The following is a 24,513-nucleotide window of genomic DNA, read 5'->3' on the forward strand; positions in this document are numbered from 1 at the left end:
TTTGCACACAATAAAAGTAACACTTACAATCAAAATAGTAAAACAAATGTGACAGGAGAGGTCAAAAAGCCAACAGGCTTATGCAGCGGATCTCCCCTCAATTTAGGAAGTAAAACAGTAACATAGTTAGTCAGTTGTTTTTTGGTCTCGAACTGGGTTTGTAGAATCTTGTAAAATTCTTATGCGTTTGCTGATGGACATGTTTAATATTTCTAATCCCATGTGAGTCATTCATCCATGATCTATACCTGATTATTCCCATTTAGGGTAGCAGATTCTGGTGATCTTCATCCCAGCTCTCTTTGGGTTACACCCTGGACAGGTTGCTAGTCCATCACAGGGCCACGTCCAGACAAACAGCCACACACACACTCACACTCACCCCCAAAGACACTTTAGATTCACTAATAAACCTGACATTCGTGTTTTCAGACTAGGCAGAGAGAAAACTTACAAACGCCACACAGAAAGACTGATCTGAGACAATTTCCTTAAGAAACATTGCATGCTTGAAGTGCGTACCGCCGGTCTCAGCCACTCCAGTCGACCCAGGTCGGAGGGGGTCAGTATTCCATGGCCAATGGAGCTCCTGTCAGGTGGGAACATTTCGTCCACAAATTTGATTCTGTTAGTGACACAGTATGCCTTCAGCTGTTGGACGTCTTGATCGTAGAGCCTGTTGGGGTTTGTGGTGCTCCCATAACCCTCTTCTTTGTTACGAGCCTCCTTAATGTTTAGACACACGCCGGGTGGGGGCATTGCTGCAGTTTTTGGGCTGTGATAAATGAAAAAGTAAAGGTAAACACTCTGAGGCATGAGGTTCGTGGGGTAATTTTGCTATGTGTCACTTTCACATTACATATGCAGTGATAAAATAACAAGGATTTGGGGAACAAGGAAGTACTAATCAGAGAAACTGTAACTGAGGACGATGATCGTCTCAAATTATGTCAGCTGTCCTTATGAAATGTTCGCTGCTGATCCCGTAGAAGACACACAAACTGTTGATCTGGGGTCTCTTCAAGTGAGAACTACATGCTAACATCGGCTCACTGAGTCTCAGAAAGAGAGTGGGAAGAAGAAGAGCTTTCATACGGCGGTTTATTGCCTTGTCGGCCACTGAAACTACTTTCACAATAAAAAAATGTATTCACACAGCATGGTCCAGTAGATTCTTTTTCTGTATCATACATGCATTATATGGATTAATCCATCAGGCATGACGTGAACTTCAGTGCCTTGCTAAATTAAAAAACAAAAACAAAAGAAAAAAAACTTTCAGTTGGCAGAGAACTGCTTAACTCTGCAGGCTGACTTAAGAAACCTATATAATGGCTCAAAATGAGGAGAGAAATCTTACCGAACTACCGAGGAAGAAAATGGAGGATAAGTCAACCAGTAGGTGAAGAGCTTTCTTTGCAATGTTCACGCAAACATCCTATGAACAAGCGTCAATTGCAGTTACCTGTAGGTTAATCCTCCTACTTCCTACTGTTGTTGCTTGCACAAAGAGGCGATGGTTTCATTTCGTTTTCATTTGTCACTCATGGATATTTATGGTTGTACTGGGATATTTTACTGCATTTTTTTATGACTTTTTCTTCTCTCCACGACAGAAGCTGTGAATTATTAATCAAGGTAAGCTAAGGACACTACGGTAACTGACTGCAGTATGAAACCATCTGGCTGTGCATCAAGTTGAACTAAAAGAAGAACAATGCACCTACTGTATGACGCTGTATTCGGTGGACGTTTGAATGAGATAAAGCAACCTGATTAACTCCAGTTTAGCACTCGATGACCCCTGCATGGATCAAAAACAAATGTATGAAAGTATATTATTACGTCCCTCATCCTTTGCATTCCCGTATCTCCCTGTCTTTTATCTGCCTGGACAACCATCCCAGTCAGCACTTGGAGGAAACTGCGAGTTGTTTTACGGCACCATGTCACACATCAAGAAATGTGAAGATAACTCACAGCGCTAATGAAACCTATACTAGTAGTATGGACTGATTTTGCCAAAACGTAGCCAGAATGCAGAATGTGAACGGCTGCACTATCTGTAGTGTGCTAAAGATGCTATGCTACTTCTGGAAAAAGCAGCCTTGAACAGTGAGCCTCACAGATTGTATCCCATAATGAATCGGAAAATGGCAAAATATTGATTGAACCTCAAATATCCTGAGCACAAAAAATGAAGATGACAAGACAAATCATTCAAACTTTCCAACCCAGGGTCACAGGGGTCTGTCGGAGCCTATTCCAGCTCTGTTTGGGTGAAAGTCAGGGGTACAACCTGGACAGGTGGCCAGTCCATCACAGGGCCATGCAGGGCCGGTTTTTGCTATGGGCAATATGGGCGACTGCCCAGGGCGCAATCTGGGTGGGCGCTCTCAAAAAAAAGAAAAAAAAAGAAATCGCTCTGACAATTCCATCTCAAATCTATTCAATGGGCTGTTATTGTCACATCAACTTGCTGTGTGTGTGTGTGTGTGTGTGTGTGTGTGTGTGTGTGTGTGTGTGTGTGTGTGTGTGTGTGTGTGTGTGTGTGTGTGTGTGTGTGTGTGTGTGTGTGTGTGTGTTTAGAGAGCAGCCTTCTCCTCTCGCCCCCCTAGAAGAACTTCCCTGACCTCCCATCAAAGTCCATGACTCTGCTTGAGCTGCTTACTTTCATCCATGAGAAAGAGCTTGCAGAAATCTACCCCAATCTGTGGACTGCACTCAGAATTGGTCTGACCCTACCAGTGACAGTAGCGGAAGCAGAAAGAGTTTTTCCAAGCTGAAGCTTATTAAAACATACTCTAGGTCCACTATGTCACAGGAGCGTCTCTCTAGACTTGCCATCATCAGCATCAATCATACAGTACAATACAATACATGCACAACGGATTTCGTATGATGAAGAAGGCTAGAAAAGTCAAGTTCTAGATTGCACTTTACCACTTTACACCTGCTGTGAAAAGGTGAAAGAGCCAGGTTAAAAAGAGTGCTACAGTCTGAGCACTCAATTCAGATTATGTGAATAATTATATATTTTTTTAATTTATTCATTTTATTTTATTCATTAGTTATACATTTGAATGTGTGAAGAATTAGTGTAATTTACACAGGGGCTGTGCATTGATGTGATGTGATGTGTTTAGTTTTTTTCTTAGCTGCGCGGGGGTGGGGGGGCGGGGGATGGACAGTCTGCCCAGGGCGCAAAAGTAGCCAGGACCAGGACCGCCTCTGGGGCCATGCATAAAGACTAATGGCGCTTTTCTACTAGTACCTACTCAGCCCCGGCTCGGGACGGCTCGGGACGGCTCGTCACGCCTCAATCACTGAAAAACTTGACCGTGTTCACCTGTTGGCTTGCAGGGGCGGACAGCGAAACTTCAGCTGACTGTGGACTCACAAACCTTTCAAATGAACCATTACTTACTCCTCTTTTTTTTTGTCATTATTCCAAATCAAGAGCAGCCCACATCAAACACACGATAATGACTACGAAAAGATGGTTGGAAATATTGGCTGTATTCAAGTAAAATGACAGAAACCATAACAAGAACAATAGCAGCAAAAAATGTCATTGGGATTACTTAACAGCGACTTGTTGAATGATCTCAGACAATCAAAAATGAGCAGATACACCATTTACGAAAGCCTGCTTCATCTTGTTATCTCGTCATGCCACAAGTCTGTTACTGCATGCTTCACCATCAAAATTAATGATATAAACACACTTTTCTTTATTATTTCTCAAGAACCAGCACACCAAGTATGAAAGGACAAGTGTAAACATGTCTCTCTATCTCAAAACACCAGTTTATTTTCTCACTGACAGGTGCATACCGTCAGTGAGAGCGGAAACTGTGTTTTGCATTATTCATGATAAGCAAGTGTCTACAAGTGTTATTCCATATTCCACCTTTAAGACAAGAAATGGCTCTCACTGGATTAAATGTAACATAAAAGGCTGCATTTAATTAAAAACTAATTATAATCGCCTTCAGAGATTTTAGGGCTAAAGCTTTTGTTACAGATCTGTAATGTAATAATCTTTGCCGGTATACACTCATGAAACACACTGAAATTAGTCCTCTGTTTTTAACCCATCACTAGTTGAACTAGGAGAAGAGGGCTGCCATTTGTCTGACCTCTGTAACTAGGCTACCACTCCCCCAGCTTTCAGATCATCACTCAGTTTGACACCCACATGCTGGTATCTGCCTTCAGTCAGTAAACATTTCCTGAGAAACAGAGCAGAGAAAAAAAAAAAACACCACAGGTTGGCCTCCTAATAAGCTAACACGGTGCCAATAATGCCTTCAGGGATTCATGGGCATTATAAAAAGGTTTGCGCCTTCATAACGAATACCTTTATACATAAGCTTGCTGATCCATCCTGACTCCAGATTTTCTAAGCTGTACTTTCTGGAACCGAAGTGAGGTAAGGTTAAGATTTAATATAAAAATACATATTTGTAAGACTTTATGTATCAGTTGGTACCCCAGTTCCATTCTTTCCCATTGTTACTATAGTAACTGGGCTACTTTGATATATAGCTACTCAGTGTTTTAACAAATGACTGAAATGCTTATGAGAATGAATCATTCCACTGGAGAGTACTGACAAAAACATTGGTGTTTTCACTGCCGGACAGTGCAGCGATGCCTGCCCCAGGTGTGTGCACGAACATCATCAATGCACGTAATAAAGAAGATGGTTTTGGGACCGTTACCAACCCTGAGAAGTTCCTCGGCCAAGACTTCAAACAGCTGAAAGAGTACTGTCTCATCCGGCGGGTAAGGTACATTGACGACACCTTTCCCCCCGACTGGAGGTCCATCGGCCAGGGGGTTCTGAACCCGTCTGACCTGGCCCGAGTGGAGTGGCTGAGACCAGGGGTGAGTGTTTCACTGAACACAGTCCACAAATAAATGTCGCAGCTGAAAAAGTTACAATTTATTAGTCTATAAACAACCGGCTCAGTTGCAGCTTTGATTAAAGGCTGTTGATCTGGATTGTCTGTTACTCTGTAAATATATAATTCAAGGTGAATGCTTTAGCTTCATTAAGTATTTTTTACCAGAAATACCAGATTTTTTTCCCTTTGTCTGCATATATATTAATGGTTAATACTAAGTTTGACAAAAGCCATGTGCATTTTAGTCTTGGGACAAAGTTTTGTATGTGTATGTGTGTGTGGGTGTGAGAGAGAGAGAGTGTGTTTCCTGCAACAGCCCTCTTGAAAGTCTAGCCATATTCTATTGAGTCCTAGAAGAAAAATAAAAAGACAAAAAATTCTGCCAAAGAGGACAGTGATGGGACAGTGATGGGGCAGTGATGGGACAGTGATGGATAGGAGAGTGATGGGGCAGTGATGGGGCAGTGACGGGACAGTGATGGGACAGTGATGGGGCAGTGACGGGACAGTGATGGGACAGCGATGGGGCAGTGATGGGACAGCGATGGGGCAGTGATGGTGCAGTGATGGGTCGGTGATGGGTTGGCGATGGGGCAGTGATGGGGCAGTGATAGGACAGTGAGGGAGCAGTGATGGGACAGTGATGAGGCAGTGATAGGACAGTGAGGGAGCAGTGATGGGACAGTGATGGGGCAGTGATAGGACAGTGAGGGAGCAGTGATGAGGCAGTGATAGGACAGTGAGGGAGCAGTGATGGGACAGTGATGAGGCAGTGATAGGACAGTGAGGGAGCAGTGATGGGACAGTGATGGGACAGTGATGGGACAGTGATGGGACAGTGATGGGGCAGTGATGGGACAGTGATGGGACAGTGAGGGGACAGTGATGAGGCAGTGATAGGACAGTGAGGGAGCAGTGATGGGACAGTGATGGGGGCAGTGAGGGAGCAGTGAGGGAGCAGTGAGGGAGCAGTGAGGGGACAGTGAGGGGACAGTGAGGGGACAGTGATGAGGCAGTGATGGGAGCAGTTTGGTGACTGTGCTGTCTTGTAATGTATTGGCACCTTTCCACTAGGGGTCGAGGCGTGTCAAGTAGATACTTTTTCTGTAACTACTCCAAGCCGAGGTTCTAAGCGGCTGAGTCGGGCTGTATCTGACATCATCACACTACACGCCACCGATTGGTCAGGAGGGTTGGCCCAATCGCACAATCGAATACGTAACAGCAGCTTTGCTCCAACTCCGTCTATTTCTGATCTGGGTACTGAAAAGAAACTAGGGCAAGGCGAGTCGAATCGAGTCGAGGCGTGGTGTCGGGCTGAGTAGGTTCTAGTGTAAAAGCACCATAAGTGAATGAATGTGTAATGTGTTTTGTTGGAGTGAAAGGAGACACGGGACAACCAAGTATTTGCAAACAGAAGAGGACAGAGAAAAGGGGAGGAGCTTTCCCTTAACAGTTATTTAATGTGTGACGTGTGTGTGCAGTTTGTGTAGTGTGTGGAGTGTGTTTGGGATGCATGTAGGCATGTTAGTATATTTAAGTGTCTGTGGCACAGCTGGGGGGGAAGGGCAGTATTGATACATATGAATTACATAAAAATGACATATACATAGTAAACATACAAGTATCTTTAGAGCAATGTGCAAATACCTATTTGAGACTGCATAATCATCCTACATTTATCATCTCTTTATATATATATATATATATATATATATATATATATATATGTATATATATATATATATATATATATATATATATATATATAGTGTGTATATATGTGTGTTGTGTACTTTATCACCGCTCATGGTTAGTACACTAGTATAGGTAGCTATATTTATGCATGGATATGGAAATGAATGTTTTGTAAAAATTTTATTTTATTTTTTCCCCTCCCCCCATGTTCATTTCTTTGTTTATATAAGGGTGCTTTCACACTTGTCCCGTTTGGAGCAGTTGTTCCGAAACAGGGAGTGTTTCCCCCTAAAGTTTGTTTGATATATCTGAACACAGCAATCGTGCTTGGATGCGGCACAAAACAAGCGAGCCGAGATCGCCTAAGAGAGGTGGTCTCGGCTCGCTTCCAATCGAGACCTGGAGCTGTGCGTTTGCAGTGAGAACATAATCGACACAGCAACCGACACAACTCCATTCATTGTGTATGTGCTACTGCGGCGCAAGGAGAAGAGTCGGCGCAGCCTCCACAACCTTCTCTCTTATTGGACACAACATTCTCTCTTCTCCCTTCTCCCTTCTCTATTGGACGTGCCGAGATGTCGTCCCAGCGCGGCATGGTGAAATTAAAAAAATTTCAATTCGGGCAGGCAGGCGCGGCGCACACTGCGAGCCCGGTGGCAGAGCGGTCGGCTCTTGCACCGCGGTAGCATACAGTATACACAATGAATGTGATCGCCGGCGGTGGTCTGCGCTTTGTGCCCTCTCTGTGAAAGAGGTTATAACCATTGTTTTTTCCCGGGGTACGGAAGAGGAAACTCCTTCCGCGTTCATTTCTGACCAATGAGAGAACAGTTGGTTCGCGCATGGCATTTGTTAACAGCTTTGAAACGCTACAGACAGTTGCCTTGTGAACATAAATGCCACAAACGAAAAACGAAACAACTGTATCGATTTAGCCCCTGAATCGGAACAAAACAAACGGGCCACAGGTCTGAAAGCACCCTAAGTGTTGTGAGCGAGTGAATTCAATCCTAATTCTAACCACCACGTAACTGAAAAGACAAAACAAAACAGAAAACACAGCGTAACTTGTTATCAGTTCAAATTCATATCTGCAAAAAAGATGCAAATATAAAAGATTAAAAGAATCTTTTTTGAGAATACTAAATTACTACTACTTATTAAACATAAACCAAAAAAAATTTACAAAACACAATTTTTTCCAAAATGTCGCTATTGCAGGAATAGCAACATTTTAGACAGACAGACCGACAGACAGACAGACAGACCGACAGACAGACCGACAGACAGACAGACAGACAGACAGACAGAAGGACAGACAGACAGACACACACACACACACACACACACACACACACACACACACACACACACACACACACACACACACACACATAGATAAAAACAATGAGACCAGTTAGAATTGTTTAGACTTGTTATAAAGTATATATTTTTTATTTTGGCAAACATTTAGTCTTAATGTTGTGATTGACATGTTCACATCCTTCCGCCTTTTCAGAACATCATTTCCAATGCAGCCTTTGTTGTTGATGGGGTTTCCAGGTTTGACTTTGGCCAAGGATCTGTTGGTAAGAAAATGCTTTCTTTCTTTCAGTATAATTCATTAAAATGTGTCTGCATTAAATGCTATGCACGTCCAGACATGAGGCCGAATTAGTGTTAATGTTCAGAAACTGCAGCAGTCAGCACAATCTGAACAAGCAACATGTTCAAATGACTATATTTATCACAAAATAAAGTTCATCCTGTGATTAAGTCAACAAAAAGAAGGTGGAAAAAAGAAAAACACTTTGATATTTCAACCTTTGTCTCGACATTTCCAGATTATTAAAAAGTATCTACATGATGGAAAACAATTTTTCACTAAACCTGAAAATAAATAAATCTGTAATTAAAAAACAAGCAAACAAATAAATGAACAGATAAATAAGAGGAGGAAAATTCATCTGTTACCCAGGAAACTGCTGGTTTCTTGCATCTGTTGGAGCTCTGACCTTCCAGAAAGACATCCTTCAGCAAGTTGTTCCCCTGCAGCAGGAGTTTGATGAGAACTACTGTGGAATCTTCCACTTCAGGGTAATTAAATCTTTGATTTTCATTTTTGAAAACAGATATGGTCACCTTAAAGTCTTAATGATACCCATTTTCTTTTAACTTAAACAATATTGAGTAAAAACACACAAGCAGGAGATACCATTCATCTATAACATACAACAATAAAAAGCGGGGGTTTTGAAAGGGCATGTTAGGCTTTTAGAGTACATTAAACATTTGTTTCAAGCATTATTGTTTTAACTTTTACCTTTACCTTTTTTACCTTACCTTACCTAACTTTGACAAAAACACATTGATGTTTTCATTCAGCAGAAATATAAGCTCTTTATACTCCATAATTTACTCCTCAGTTCTGGAGATTTGGAAGATGGGTCGATGTTGTAATTGATGACAAGTTACCAACAATCAACGGGAGACTCATCTTTGTCCGCTCCAAAGACCCGACCGAATTCTGGCCTGCTTTACTGGAGAAAGCCTACGCTAAGTATGTAGCCCGAGAAAACACTGCAACCTGGTTTCTTGTCTTCCGTGTTCATGAAAGTAACCTTCCACACTCGTGTCAGGGTGTGTGGTTCCTATTCAGACATGACTGCTGGAACTCCTGCGGAGGCTTTGGTGGACTTCACTGGTGGGGTCCACATTTGTGTCCAGCTGTCGGATCCACCTCCCAAGCTGTGGGAACTGATGTGCAGAGCTGGCAGGTCCAAGTCCCTGATGGGCTGTGGTACACCTCAGGGAGTAAGCGCACATTTTTTTCTTCCCCTTAGTTAGTTTCAATTTATTGTCCTTTCGGAAATTCTTTTTGCATCTGTGGCAGTCAGAATACATGGTCAAAAACAAAAAAACAGAACAATATACAAGACAATTCGACATAGAACGATTAAAGGAGCATGAGGCTCCTTTAAGAAATGAGACTCATTAGCGCCACCTTCGCCACGACGGCCGTCAGGGGTACTGCAGCCAAAAGCGAAGCCGGCACGGGAGAACGGGGAGAACGCACATGCAGCGTCATTTGACGTCACATCCGCAGGACAGCGCGGGAAATTCGGGCCCGGAATTGCAGCACATTTTGCAGCACACAGCCTGTTCAAGGCAACGGAGAGATACGCTAGAGGGCTCATTCTTTTTGGTTTGGAACGCTTCATCTGACATTATTACTAGAAAACTTAAAACGTATACGAATTTATTTCATAAATCCTGCCTCAATCCTGCCTCATGCTCCTTTAAGTGCAGTATAGTACAACACTATAACATAACTTAACACAATGATCCTAAAGTGCTTCACACCAAACCTAGTGGATTATGAAATGAATAATGCATCTATAATTTATTTAGCAGAGCTATACTAGAGGGTATAAAAGATCTTTGGGCCCGGGAGGTCCGCAGAGGCGGTACCCTCTGTCCCTTTATGGACTATGTAAAAAGGTTTAATCAGTTTTAACAAACTGCTGTTAAACAGTTATAACAACATTGATATACAGGAGGCCAAAAAGCTTTTTCCTTTTTCTTTTTACATGAGATTTTCTGTGGGATGTGAAGGAAGTGGGGGCTCATCCATTGTGCAATGATATCTATGTTAGCGCTTTAGGCTCTTTGGCACAAATTATTTCTATGCAACAAATCTTTAGGTTCACTACAAAGTACTACAGTAAAATACAGACGAGGATATCACTTGTATTGTTTCTGAGTGTTAATTTAGTGCACAAAGAACATCCACACTATATTTGTGTAAGATTAGAAAGTTTTACAAGGTACGAGCCTGAATTATTGGCAAACCTCTGTGGGATACATTTGTTTAACACAAGTTTGAGAACAATATGTTGAAAGCAAATAAAGTTGACCTATAACCTGACCTAGAAAAATATTTCTCAGGAGACAAGCGCCAACACAGTGTTACCAAACGGACTGGTCCAAGGCCACGCCTACACGATCACGGGTGTGATGGAGGTAGAATTTCTTTGTTGTTTTTTTGTTGTTTTTTTAAGACATTGCGACACATGTGCTAACTGTGGTGTCTCTGTGTGCATGATTGGTGGACAGATTATGAGCCAAGGAAAGCCGGTAAATATACTGCGTTTGTGGAACCCCTGGGGCAAAGGAGAGTGGAACGGAGCCTGGAGTGATAAGTGAGGACGACTGAAACTGTTTTACAACCAAACTGAGCAGTTTTCAGAATTGAGACATGGAGATAATTTACCAGTTGACTGCATTTTCTATATATTTTCATACAAAGCCAGTTGTTGACTGTCACAACCAGGCTAGGACTCAAGACGCAGTTGCAGGAAAAAGAGAAACAAAAACCCTTTATTGTGAACAATAGAAAACACTCCGAGATAAAAGAACAAAAAATGGCTATGAAACCAAAAGCTATGAAATGTTACAAAACAAAACTGGCCCCACTGAAAAGAGGAGAACAACAAGGCTAAAAAAAGGTTACTACTAAATGAAAATCCCTCTGGATCCCTCTAAGGAGGAAAACAAAAAGCTATTCAAACCACAACTATGAACCTAAACTATCTTGGCGCAGCAACAAGTATCCTGTGGTCGAGACAATTGCCAAAGAGAACATAACCTGACAAGACGCACTAGCACAGCACAAAGGAAGATGCAGACTTTGAAACCCAGGGTAACAAGGGACAGGTGGAGATGAGCAGACCAAGACACATGAGGAAGGCTGAGTGACCTGAAACAAGAGCAGAGTTAAAACCTTCAAAATAAAACAGGAAATGACAAGACAAAACATGACGACGGGACCCAACCCCAGCTTGACCGTACTGCGGTGTGACGTTGACAACTCATGTTTATTTCTCTTTTCTCAGTTTTTCACTTTACTGTTTTGCATATAAGTAAGTTTCGGAACTTCGGATTTCAGTGAGGCCATGTTAAGTGATATTTGATGGATTTGAAGGAAGCATATGGAGAGAAAATCAACTCAAAATACTTGTGTTTGCATGCTACTTGATTTGTGTGTATTATTAGATTTTTGCATGCATAACTTGCTCAAAGTTACGGACAAAACGGTAATTACGAATTCAAAAAGCCTCCTAAATACACAAATTGTTACATACGCATGCACGAATCTCCTGATACACACGCACAAAGCTATAGATACACACAAATGGTTTTGAGACTCTTTTCACAAATCCAAGAAGCCTCACAGTCTTGTCTTTGCCTTAAATTAAGTCCCACTATAATCAGATGCTTTTTATTATGTCTTCAAATAACAAAAAAACAACACAGGACATAATAGTTAGTTCTAATTTTCACATGAACGTGTATCTTCATGCCTAGAATTCTTCATATCTGTTTGTTGAAGGTCCCGTCTGTGGCAAACCGTGAGTCCTAAGGATAAAAACCTGTGCCATTCAGTTCACGACGATGGAGAGTTTTGGTAAGCATGCTGACGTCTGACAATTGTAGTAATCTTTCCAGAATTTTCAGTATAAACCATCCAATTGATAAATATTCTATCCAGTTTAATTCTCTTCTTTTTGATAGTTTTCAAACAAATAATTTTCGATGATTTGGTTTAGCTATTAATTACTTTAAATATATCTTTATAAATTGAATTTAGCTTTTCTTTTACTTTTTTGGGATACCTCCAGTTCGCAACAAAACTCATCTCAAGGCACTTTACCCAAAAAACAAGTTCAGTACCATAAAGAACAATCCAGTTCAATTATATTCCAATCAATCGTAATTCCTTCTATTAGAGTCCAGGGGCCTCATTTATAAAGCTTGTGTGCACACGAAACAGGGCTTGAAAGATGCGCATGCCACCTTATACGCAAAGGTTGGGATTTAAAAAAAAAAAACGAACGGGAAAATGTACGTATCTTTACGCCAACCCTGACCCTTGCGCACAAACATTTTGAAGATATGGGGAACTGGCGACGCAGACGGTGAGGTGGTGAAATGAAGCCAGATTCATGTCATACTTTTAATGTCATCACATATCAGACTTATAATATAATAGCGCTGATCATGTCCCTCTGTGTTTGAGGCACAGCGTCAGTCAGTCGGCCACTTCCAGCTGCGCCATGCGCTTGGACGCTCTGGTGCTGCCGGTGCTGCAGCCGCGGTGCAGGACACGCCGTGCAGGTGTCGTGCCAAAAAGTGATTGAAGGCCAAATACAGTTAATGAAAGGTTTTTTCTACCTAAATATGACTTGATCTCATTCTTGAGCTTCATAATCTGAAAATCTGACGTTTTAGCGCTATAGCTCAACGGGCTGCTGTGCGCGCTCCCGCCGCCAGAAATCAGATTCTGGCAGGCAATCACTTTTTGGCACGACAACGGCGTTTACAGCAGCAACGACGTGCTGCCACTCACTCGCTTTATTTTTGTTAGTGATGCCACTGCTGTGACCACCAAATAATGTTGTTTTCCTGGCCTCCACCTCATCCACAACATCTCGATCTCAGTCTCCGTGAAATTAAGTGGCACAGTTGCTCGACACGTCTCATTCATCCTGACGCGCAGCAATCAGGCTGCAGGAAGCCGCTGCGCATGCTCAGCAGGCTCATTCATATGCAAACACAGTCATCAAGTAGTTTGCATTGACCATTTAAGGTAAAAAGTGGGCGTGTAGAGGACGGGATATGAGGCGAATTCACGTGCGCAACCTTCCAGCTGGACTGTGATTTATAAAGCGAACATTGCGTGTAAGTGTGCGTGCACACGGTTTTATAAATCAGGATTTTTTTGTGTGAACGCCATTTTCGGCTTTTGAGTGCACGTACACTTTTAGTATGAATACTACGCACTCTTTTATAAATGAGGCCCCAGATCTTTGTTTGGGTGCAATCTCTCATCCTGAGAAAGGATAAAACAACAAGCTTTCAGGAGCTGAAGTTCATGTAGCTGAACTTGCACATCTTATTTTTTGCAACTGATGCAGAATAATTGTTTTCACCCATAAACCTGAATAGGATGAAGCAGATATAGATAATGGATGGATAGACAATAAGTTCATGTTCATCACCAAGATGTCCAAGTAGCAGGCAATATTGTAATAATGTTTTCTCTACATTGTTTCCTTTCAAGGATGACATTTGAAGATTTCAGTAAGTTCTACTCAGATCTGGACATCTGCTGCCTGTGTCCCAACTTCCTGGATGGAAGCTCTCAGTGGAAGACTTCTTTCAGCGAGGGCCGATGGGTTGCAGGAACTACAGCTGGAGGCTGCATGAATAACCTTGGTATTTTATGAATATGTGAAACCATGCAAAAGTTTACTCAAATACAGTTTGTGCAGACTGGAGGTTTGTTTGTTAAAAATCCTACATGTAGAATTATTGAACTAAAGCATATGAGCCTCATGAATATTGTGGTTCACCTGTTTTTAGAGTTGTACCAGCATAAGAACTCTCACAGATTCTGCTGATTCTGCTTTCTAGTATTAGCATCATGTTGGCAATATGTGTTATTTTAGGCGGTAAAATCTAGTGATGTCCCAAATTTCAGATCTCATGATTTCTGAATGATGAGGATGGTGTGGAAATGATCACATTTTAAAAAATTGTTCCACTAAATAACAATATTTAATCAATAATTATATAAATTATTCACTGTCTATCATTCATTTTTTTGTTTTTTTTAATTTTCTATATACATATTACGGAAGTGTTCAATGAAAAGAAAAATCATAAAACATTTATTACTGCCCAAATGCTGCACCTCTGGACTCACCTGTAAATGATTGATGTACTTTTGGTAGAGGCAAAGGCTGCAAAGGCTATTTTAGTTTATAACTTACAAGTATCTGATTTGGTTTTACATATTTTACTGGCATATAAATCAAATTTGAGGTAAAAATGCTGAAAATTGCCTTCCAGACAGCTTCTGGACTAATCCACAATACCGGGTCCAGATTCATGAGCCGTCCGGGGGATGTGCCGACAAACAGGAGGGAAAAAACATGCTTGTGTCTCTCATGCAAAAGCCTGACAAGAGGAACAGACGGCTGGTCCAAAGTCTCCATATTGGGTTCTCCATATTTAAGGTGAGTATTATCTTTTGTTGCAGTGTGCCGGGGGCCACACATATATCATGCTCTGGGGCCCACGCACACTTGGAAAAAAGCGAGTGAGTTATCTGTGTGGGTCCTGGATGGATTAGCCTGGCCAGTCATCCTAATTATTTCCCTCCTTGATACAAAGAAGTCGTCCCAACAGATGCAAAGGAACCTGTTTCTTGGTGACATTGAAATCGACACACAACCAATCAGAGGAGCAAAATCATTTGATAGTCCCAATCTTGCTCATTTTAAACAGCGGGTCTGAGATGCTCCTCTGTGAGTCATCACATATATTGTAACCAGTACTCAAGTTGTAAAAAAAAATCAGGGGGGATGGTGGATTTTATCATATGGGGACAGATAATTTGTGCTGATTACAAAAAATAGTATAATATATTTCAAATAATAGCACTGACCAAAACACCTGCAGAAATACTGCAGGAATGACATAGCAGCAGTTAAATGCAGCCTTCTGTAAGCTTTAAATATCCACTGGGCTTACATCAAATACATCAAAACACAAAAATAAAAACAGTTTTCTGAACTTATCAATATGCCCCTGTCCTTCACAGGATAAGTAAAATGGATCACTGCAAAAACTCAAAATCTAGACAAATAAGACAAGAATATTTGTCTTATTTCTAGTTAAAATGACTCATTTTAGTAAAAAAATAATCTCATTACACTTAAAACAAGACTCATCACTGGAAAAGGCAACAATTTTTCACCTGTTTCAAGTAGATTTTCACTTGAAATAAGTAGAAAAATCTGCCAGTGGAACAAGATTTTTTTGCTTGTAATGAGAAGATAAATCTTGTCCCACTGGCAGATTTTCCTACTTATTTCAAGTGAAAATTTACTTGAAACAGGTGAAAATTGTCAAATAAGTTATTTTTCTGGTGATGACTCTAAATGTTGAAATACCAGTAATACCACATTCATTGATGAAATGACATAAGGGATGGAAAGGGGGGATGGCAGTTTTACTGGGGGGATGATTTTGACAATTTTTATTTCAGGGGGATGCCATCCCCCCTCATCCCCCCTCAACTCGAGTACTGATGTTAACTTAGAGGGGACCCATTTCACAGGAGAGTTTTCATAAAGGCTATGCTGAGATGATATCTACAGTAATTACCAGTCCATGTACAGTTGTTTTAAGGTAGTTCTTGTGCATATTTCTGGACCAACGTGTTAATAAAATGTTCATCATTTTTATCACATGCATTATTTTCATAGTGCACTATATTATTATCTTACTAACACACTCTTTTCTGTTGGCTTATTTCTTTGAAGGTGACTGAGCAGGTAAGGTTTTTTTTTTTTGATAAACATGTTCAAGATGAAGATGAAATAAAGAAGAATCAAACATTGTTCTTTACTGGGTGTCCAGTACAAGGCACAGAGAGGAAAGTTCCCAGCTGCTTTCTTCAAGACGAACAAGCCCGTCGCCCAGAATAAAACGTACATGAACGCACGCGAGGTGATGGAGTTTGTGGGACTGATGCCTGGTGAATACCTGATTGTGCCGTCCACCTTCACACCCAATGAGAGTGCTTCTTTCATCCTGACCATCCACTCCCAGGCACAGACCCAGGTCCAGTAAGTCTCTCACCAACTCAGAAAATGCCTTTGAAGGCTTAAAAACGATTGACAAAATACAGCATTAAATCAGGATGCAAGTATCCTAATTACTGCAATGCTTGTCCAACTAAAAGCTTGTGTCTCGTGTTTCTTCTCAGTGAGAATTCTGGTGGCTTCATAGAGACGAATACCGAAACAGAAACAGAAAAGGTGAACATTATTATTGCTGATGGTTTTTTAACATACGAAAAAAAAGCATTTATTCAAGTACCTTCCATTGTTTAACTGCCCGGGCAACAATAGGGCACGTTTGAGCCCATCACTGAATACAGTACTGACACAATTTATACATTAATATTTCTCAGTACTTCTTATCATTCTTGTTTTTTTTACCTTGCTCGGTTGATATTCTCTAAAGTCACAGTTGGTTTAAATTCTAACCCCACACCAGACTATCTGTGCAGTGTAATGTAGCAAATGTTCGTTCGTTCGTTCGTTCGTTCGTTCGTTCGTTCGTTCGTTCGTTCGTTCGTTCGTTCGTTCGTTCGTTCGTTCGTTCGTTCGTTCGTTCGTTCGTTCGTTCGTTCGTTCGTTCGTTCGTTCGTTTTTATTTATTTCGAACATGTATATATAAGTAAAAAAAAGATAAGAAAAACAAATACAGGTGGGCATTCGCCACATAAAGAAAAAAAACACATCAAAAAACATATTTCAGTTACATGTTCAAAAAGGAGTGGGAGGAAGTATAAACTTATTTAATCCCACCCCCTTTCCACAACTAAACATAAATTATATGCCTGTATTTACGCTTTATACTCGACACTAATTTGTATAATAAATAAATATATATCATTTTTACAAAAATAACCTGTTTAATACCAAATGTAAGCTCTATCATCCATGTCATCCACTGATCAGTAAACATTATTAAATACATAAAAAGTTGCCATATGCAAGAGTAGAGTTGAGATATTTCTAACTCTTACATGTTACACGGTTAAGTTTTAATGTCTCCTTCCACCACAGGTTAGAAATATCGGCTATCTTCATGTAGTCATCAATACAAATATGACACCAGAGGGGTCAAAACAGCCCGCTGCTTTGAGATGAAGCTGATTTAGTTTTGTGTCTTTAGTAATTTACAGTTTGTACACCCTTAATCTTGTGACGTATACATAACAATAGAGATGGTTTCATTCATTCTGAGCTGAAATATTTCACTATTTTGCAGGCCAAAGTGGAGGAAAATGGAACTGATGAGGGAAATAAGACCTTGCTGTTCCGTCAGTACTCTGACAAGGTGTTGTGAGTTTTGTCATTAAAGGTTTTCTGTTTTAGTTTTCAGTTGTTATCCATGATAATGAAAACAAACATGACTAAAGTCGTCTCATGTTCTTGTTTTGTTTCCAGTATGAGGAAGTTGATGCCGAGCAGCTGCAGAGCCTCCTCAATCACAGAATCCTGAAAGGTTTGCACTGTAAAAACAGTAGACTGGGCACTGTTATGCTGCTAACTTAGACAAACTTTAAGTACTTTTTCCTATTTGCATGCAGGAGATTTGAAATCTGGAGGCTTCAGCATCGATGCCTGCCGCAGCATGGTTGCCCTGATGGATGTATCCTCCTGTTGGATGCTGTTGGAACTAGTAATTAGTTCTACAAGCTAATCCACTAAAGAGCTGAAATCTTTTGATGTACCGTATTGGCCTGAATATAAGACAGTGTTTTTTGCATTGAAATAAGACTGAAAAAGTGGGGGTCGTCTTACATTTGGGGTCTAGACATTATACCCATTCACAATGCTAGATGGCGCCAGATATCTTTAAAGCGAATGCTGAACTTAACTCCCCAGGCCAAAGCGAACTCCTGTCACGAAGAAGAAAAATAAAAAATAGTATAAGAAAGAAAAGAGAAGAAAATAAAAGAAGAGATAACAAAAAGTGGAGAAACGTAGCGACAATCTGGAGAAAAGTGGGTGGAAGTTCGGCAGGTAAACCGGCAGCTGTGGAGAAGTTATGATGCAAACTTCAAGATAATGATTTTAAATAGTCAAAATAACATGCTTTTTCTCTCGAATATATTGTTATAATCATTTGTTTCAGATGTACTGTAATTATTTTCTGTATAAAAATTGAATTTGGTGTTCAAAAAGTCTTTCTTTAAACTTGAGTCTTGAAAAAGAGGGGGTCGTCTTATAATGGGAGTCGTCTTATATTCGGGACAATGTAATTTTATGAAATTTCACCCTTTTAAACCTGCATGGCCTTTTTTATTTATTTTTTTTTAATAATTTTTTTATGACATGACTTTATTTAAATGTCTGACTCAGCCATGAATGCAGCGATAATACCTTAACAGAGGGTTCAACAGACATCCATCACTGGCAAACTGAACGATGAAGAATTTGTCCGTCTGTGGAAGAAGGTCGTCATGTACAAGGTAAGCAGACGGACATTTAAGAAAAGTTTTTGTTTTTTTATATTGAACAAATGAGGAATAAAGTCTGTGTGAGTCACTAGTTACTGAGTAGCAGCTCAGTTGCTTAATCATTAGCTACTGATTAAACAGCCTGGCCGTTAACTGTTCTCTGTTTCCCAGGACATTTTCTTCCAATGTGACGTTTCACAAACAGGGACGCTGTCGCTGAGTGAACTGAGGAACGCAATCAATGCTTCAGGTGTTTGAATTCATCAGTTTGCTTTATCTTTACAGAAAACATAGTGAAACAACAGGTTTTCAAAATACATAGAATACAGACAGTTACCGTATTTTCTGGACTATAAGCCGCTACTTTTTTCATAAATTATCAACCATGCAGCTTATACAAAGGTGCGGCTATTCTGTGGATTTTTCTTCCACCGCTCGGGGGAGTGCTAACCGGAATTAGAATTAAAACTAAGACAAAATAAATGCAAAGAAGAATACGCTACTTCTTCTTTAGCAGGTAGAAGCAGATTTCAAACAGATAAATAGATAAATAAATACCGGTTATTTTTCTTGGTTCTGTCCAGTTTTAATCAGCAAAGTTGCTGCCGTGTTAAAAGACACTGTTAGGAAAGGATCTATCTAGGTACAAACATGTACATCATTTACAGTTCAAAATCCTTCTGTACATGTAGTAAATATCTAATCTAACAACATAAATATCTGGGGCTTGCATATCTTTTCTTTTTAAAAAGAGCGGATGCGGCTTATAGTCCAGAAAATACGGTAATCACCTTAAAAAGAATTCATTGTAAAAATGTATCATGAGACAAAATAACAGAACTTTCAAATAATCTTCATGGTGAGTTTAAGCTCATCACTCAGTTGCCTGGAGCATTAAATCCAGCGTAAGTCCACATATCAAAACTACTTTACATTACTTCTTTAGTCCATGACAGAAGCTCCTTATCTTCTTAAAACTCGTTATAGCCCTCGTGAGCCCCAGGTTCATGGGGCGAATGTCATTTAAGAAAATAATCTTGAGATTAGGCCGGGAGAGAAAGGTTTTAAACTCCATATGTGCAGTAATGCTGCATTGCTGCCTCCTAACTGCTGGCTGTATAAGCAGGAGACTATTTTGCCAAAAACCTTACAAATTCATCATATTAAAATGACACAAATGAGTTTTTCATGTTAAACTATCAAGCTCAGTTTCATCTGAGCAATATTGGTGTGGTATAATACCCCCGCTCTGTCATCCCTCTCCAGGTGGTAATAACCAGCTGCAGTCAGGTTGGACTCCCATCCCTGTTTATGAGTCCTGCTGCTGCCCTCTAGTGGCCAAAATATCCTCTTTAGTATTAGAAAGTCAAGTACCAAAGCAACCGCCAAAAATAACATACTGGGATTGCAACATTTGATATCAGGCGCTATTTCTCTGAAATGCTTGAACATGTTTGTTTCTTTCAGTTTTACCTTTATTTTGTTGCCATAACGATAATGACAATATGAAGTAGTTTAGACCACTGTCAGCCAGTTGCAACACCAACCACTTCAATGCAGACTTACACATTATGGTCTTGTGCTGTTTGTTTTGCAGAAAAGGGGATCAATGATGACATGCTGAATTTATTAGCCGTGCGTTACGGTGCCGCCTCTGGTGACATAACCCTGGAGAGCTTCATCAGTCTAATTCTTCGCTTCGACTGCATGTCCAGTAAGTGTGTTTGGACTGCTGGTGAGGGTGTTAATGTAGACAAAACGTGTAAACTTTTGTTCCAGAGTGAGATACTGGCTAAACAATGTAAGATATTTCTGATTGTGTTGTCATTTGTGTAGAATTTCAGCCTTGGATCAAATGTGCAGCTAACAGCGGCTCTTCTACTTGCCTGCTGTTGGGTTGCTGCAGTTGACCACAAGCAACAGAGACACAACTTTTTAAAAATGTTTTTTATGGCTTTTATAGTTTTTCCTTACCTGCTTAGAAGAGGAGGGTGAAGTGGAGAGGAGTCTCTTACTGTAGTTGCAGTCTACAACTGTGGGAGTGGTGCAGCTGTTACCATGACAACCTTAGTTAGTAAAAAAAAGACAAAAAATAAAGGCTGCGTCCGAAATTCCATACTTCCACCCTAATGAGTTCCTATTATGATTATGCAAAAACAGTATGTGAGATTTTAGGGTGCGTCCGAAACATTAGTACGCAATAATATGCGCTATCCATACTCATTCGGGATACATTTATTAGTATGGATTGATGGACACTAGCTAAGCAGAAACTTCCCACAATGCAATGCAGCAGTGTTTGGTTGCTAAGTGATACGTATATGTCATGAGTATAATATTAAGTGTAATGATATTATTATATAATATTCATATTATAATATTCGTATATAATAATATTATATAATGTCATCTTGTTTCGGCCAGGATAAACGGGAAAGAGCGGAGCGGTGCTGCTACTGCTGCTGTGACAGGAGTTGTTACCATGGTAACAACTCCCCCTCTCAATGGCAGGAAGCACCCTGTGGCTCTGAGTAGTACGTCCGAATTAATGCACACTACTTATATTTACTCAAAAGTGTGCCAAACTTAAAGGTATAGTCCGTGATGCTGGTTACACTGGGACACTCTGAGCCGAGGAGGACCCGTGGGAAGTGGACACGGGGGCTGGAAGCAGAGTGAGAGTGAGTGAGACAGAGGGGGGCGTGGCCGGGACTTAAAATGAAGGCATCTGATTGGTTCTTTCCCCCCTGCCAATCCTCTGGTCCTCTGACCAATCCGTGCTACTCGGTGCGCAAAAAACAGATTGGTCAGAGTTTTTACAGGATTAAAGCTGTCAGAGAGGTCGGATTTTTTTCTTTCCTTTTTCTGAACACATTATTCACTGGCTACTCACAGGATGGAAGGACCATTTCACCCAGTATAACAATAAATGTTTTTGAATACGATTACAGACTATACCTTTAAGTATACGTCTTGAGTATATACTGTTTAGTATGGCATTTCAGACGCACCGAAAGACTGTTTGTCCCACAAAATAGAACATCCTTCGAAGCCTAAGTTTTTTCTCTCTCTCTCTCTATATATATATATATATATATATGTATATGTATATATATATATATATATATATATATATATATATAATGCATATCACATTCACTAAGTTTTGACATCTTCAGAAGTCACATAATTACTACTGTCCTGTTGGCTCTTTGGTAAAGCTGCATTCGCCTGGACATTCCTGTAATGTGGCCATGTAAGCGTGTAAAGAGTCTCCAGGTGGTCATGTAGTAGAAGTCTCTGTGAGACAGGTTAGTGCACGGACCGACAAACTGGAACCCCGTGACCATCTCTGAAACCCACTATACCGTATGAAAACAACTTCTAAACCTTAAAACATGGCCTCATCATCATTATTAGTCTTAAGATAGGATTTACATATTTCCTGGTCCTTTCAAGGTCTTGTCTCACTGTTTTTTATTTCTCAACAGACATTTTTAAGCTGCTGTCAGATGGAACAGCCATGTCCCTACGTAATCCAGAGGTAACTAAAGAAACAGTCTCATTTTAAAGTTTAGTTTCGGATAATGCTACCCTGAGGGTTCTTTTGTTTGTTTTTTTACTTAAACATGATGCCATATTTAGTAGGTAGTCTTTTGTCCTTCACCTTGAATGTCACTAGTCTAGACTGATCCTTAGGCACTTGGTCATGTGACGGAGCAGGATATTGAGCCCCACGTTGCCTGCCACATTGAATTCATGGCAGCCACTAAGGCGTCACCTGCTCCCAGTGTCCTCTGCTGATGAATGAGGGTTGTATCAGGAATGGCATCAAAAACCCTCATAAAAACCTATCAATATAAATCAATATACAGACTATGTTCATCAGGGCCCTGCGATAGACTGTCCAGGGTGACCCCTGCCTCTCGGCTGGGATCAGCAGACCTCTGTGACCCTGCAAAGGATAAAACCGGGTATAAAAGATGGATGGTCATCCATCCTAAAAAGGAAAAGCCAATAAAACTCTACAAGAAAGTTGTTGTTGCTTTGTGATGCGTGATGAAGACATGAGCCACATGCTCATTTGTCATTTCTTTGATTGCAGTGGATGTACCTCGCCATGTACACCTGACCTGACAGAGAAGACCAACTGCAAGATAACAAAAAAAATGCAAGATGGGTTCTGCTTTAACTGAGTCATTACGGATTTGGTTTCCTGTAATCCTTTCAGTTTTTCTAATATTGTTTAGAAAACAGAGTGGCAGGTGTGGCACCTTGAACTTTGCTCGTCTGTGCAGAGTCTAGCTCGTGGAGTTAAACTGCTGTCACGTTTGTTACAAACATCTTTGCATTTTCCTCTATTCCTCTGATTTGTTCTGTTTTTGCTTTTCCAAAAGCATAGCAGTTTTTATTGCAAAAATATTAACAGATTTAGTAATAAAGGATCACAAATAGTATTATAAGTCGTCATTAGATCATTAATCATGTGCAAGACCAGAGTTATTCAGCTTTTTACAGGCGATCTTGTCTCTGCTCTGATTTAATATCTAAGATCTACATTTTACTGAGCACCTACATATTTCCTGGTGGTAAGATGTTACCATTGTAACTTGCTAAACTAAAATGGCATTTATGGCAAATGTTTTACTTGTTAAAAATATTAGCCGGTGATGCATATTTGGTTATTTTGGGTTGTAGCATATTTGTGTTTGTGTGGTCACTGCAGTGCTGCAACTCTCCTGACCTGACAGCTTCTTGAAAGGTATAATGTCTTTTGACCATTTTATTTTTGTTTTGTAGATTTCTTTACCAAAATAAAAGACAAGCTGTTCTAGATTTCTGATTATTTGTACATCGTGCACACAAACACATGCAGTCCATCAAAGAACGTCGGCTCTTGATTGTAGGACAATTATGAGAATAAAAAGCTGTTTTAAGACCAAATTTAAGCTGTTTTTTGATGGCAACTGTAATATATAGACTGTTGAAAATAATGAGTTTGATTGTAGAAAATCTGTACATGACCCTGCAGAGAAGAAGATAGCTGAGTTTTCCTTCCATGTACTTTTACAATTAGATTGGTACCAGTAAGTATTTATTAATTTAGGGAATAATTATGAAAATGTTATACCATATATTTTAGGGATCTATTTCACACACACTTTAGCTTTGAATCCATTAGATTTATCGTGAGCATTATTTATTCATTATTTTATTTACACGGACACAGGATGAGGCCAAAAAAGAGAAAACATTTAATCTCTGAAACTGAGCAGCTCAGCAGTCTATCATTGTTGACATGTTTACAACATGCATTTATTATCTTAGTATACTGTATATGTTCTTTATTTCAGTTTACACATAGAAAACTTCCTTTCCATGACAGTTCCTGCCCGTACACTTGTCACCGCTAACCAGAGGTGTCAAGTAATGAAGTACAAATACTTTGTTACCTTACTTAAGTAGAAATTTTGGTTATCTATACTTCACTGGAGTAATTATTTTTCAGACGACTTTTTACTTTTACTCCTTACATTTTCACGCAATTATCTCTACTTTTTACTCCTTACATTTTAAAAGCGGCTCTATTTCATTTCGGCCTTTAAAAAAAACTATCCAGTTAAATTGCTCCATCCGGGTAGAGTGAATTTGGTTGTGGTTGTGGCACAGATGTTCTTTTCCAGTTTTGTTCTTACATCCGTTCCCTCAGATTCCTGCAACTAAACTTGGATGTACATTCCAATAAAGGTTAGGATAAATGATAACATGCCTCTGAAGTTTGACTTTTTGCAC

At 40.1% G+C, this 24,513-nt stretch overlaps 2 protein-coding genes across 2 annotated transcripts in view; one reads left to right on the forward strand and one right to left on the reverse strand.

The window, feature by feature from the left end:
• Positions 1 to 1,518, reverse strand: part of LOC133461906 (calpain-1 catalytic subunit-like) — a 30,074-nt gene extending 28,556 nt beyond the window's left edge. The window contains exons 1-2 of the mRNA XM_061742915.1: positions 1,361 to 1,518; positions 523 to 775 (exon numbers count right to left, since the gene is read on the reverse strand). The gene's annotated coding sequence lies outside the window, so the exon portion shown is untranslated. The remainder of the gene's footprint in view (positions 1 to 522; positions 776 to 1,360) is intronic.
• Positions 1,519 to 4,394: 2,876 nt separating this feature from the next.
• Positions 4,395 to 23,466, forward strand: LOC133462170 (calpain-A-like). Its single transcript, XM_061743311.1, has 21 exons — positions 4,395 to 4,893; positions 8,134 to 8,203; positions 8,593 to 8,711; positions 9,041 to 9,174; positions 9,254 to 9,428; positions 10,563 to 10,637; positions 10,731 to 10,816; positions 12,007 to 12,081; positions 13,738 to 13,892; positions 14,529 to 14,695; positions 16,007 to 16,018; positions 16,104 to 16,312; positions 16,453 to 16,504; positions 17,526 to 17,594; positions 17,705 to 17,762; positions 17,848 to 17,909; positions 18,664 to 18,732; positions 18,892 to 18,970; positions 20,318 to 20,434; positions 22,212 to 22,264; positions 22,826 to 23,466. Exons 1-21 carry the CDS (start codon positions 4,657 to 4,659, stop codon positions 22,850 to 22,852), a joined length of 2,100 nt encoding a protein of 699 aa, XP_061599295.1. The 5' UTR covers positions 4,395 to 4,656; the 3' UTR covers positions 22,853 to 23,466.
• The last annotated feature ends 1,047 nt before the right edge of the window (positions 23,467 to 24,513 follow it).

The sequence above is a fragment of the Cololabis saira genome, chromosome 16, assembly GCF_033807715.1.
Source record: "Cololabis saira isolate AMF1-May2022 chromosome 16, fColSai1.1, whole genome shotgun sequence".
Taxonomy (NCBI): Eukaryota; Metazoa; Chordata; class Actinopteri; order Beloniformes; family Belonidae; genus Cololabis; species Cololabis saira.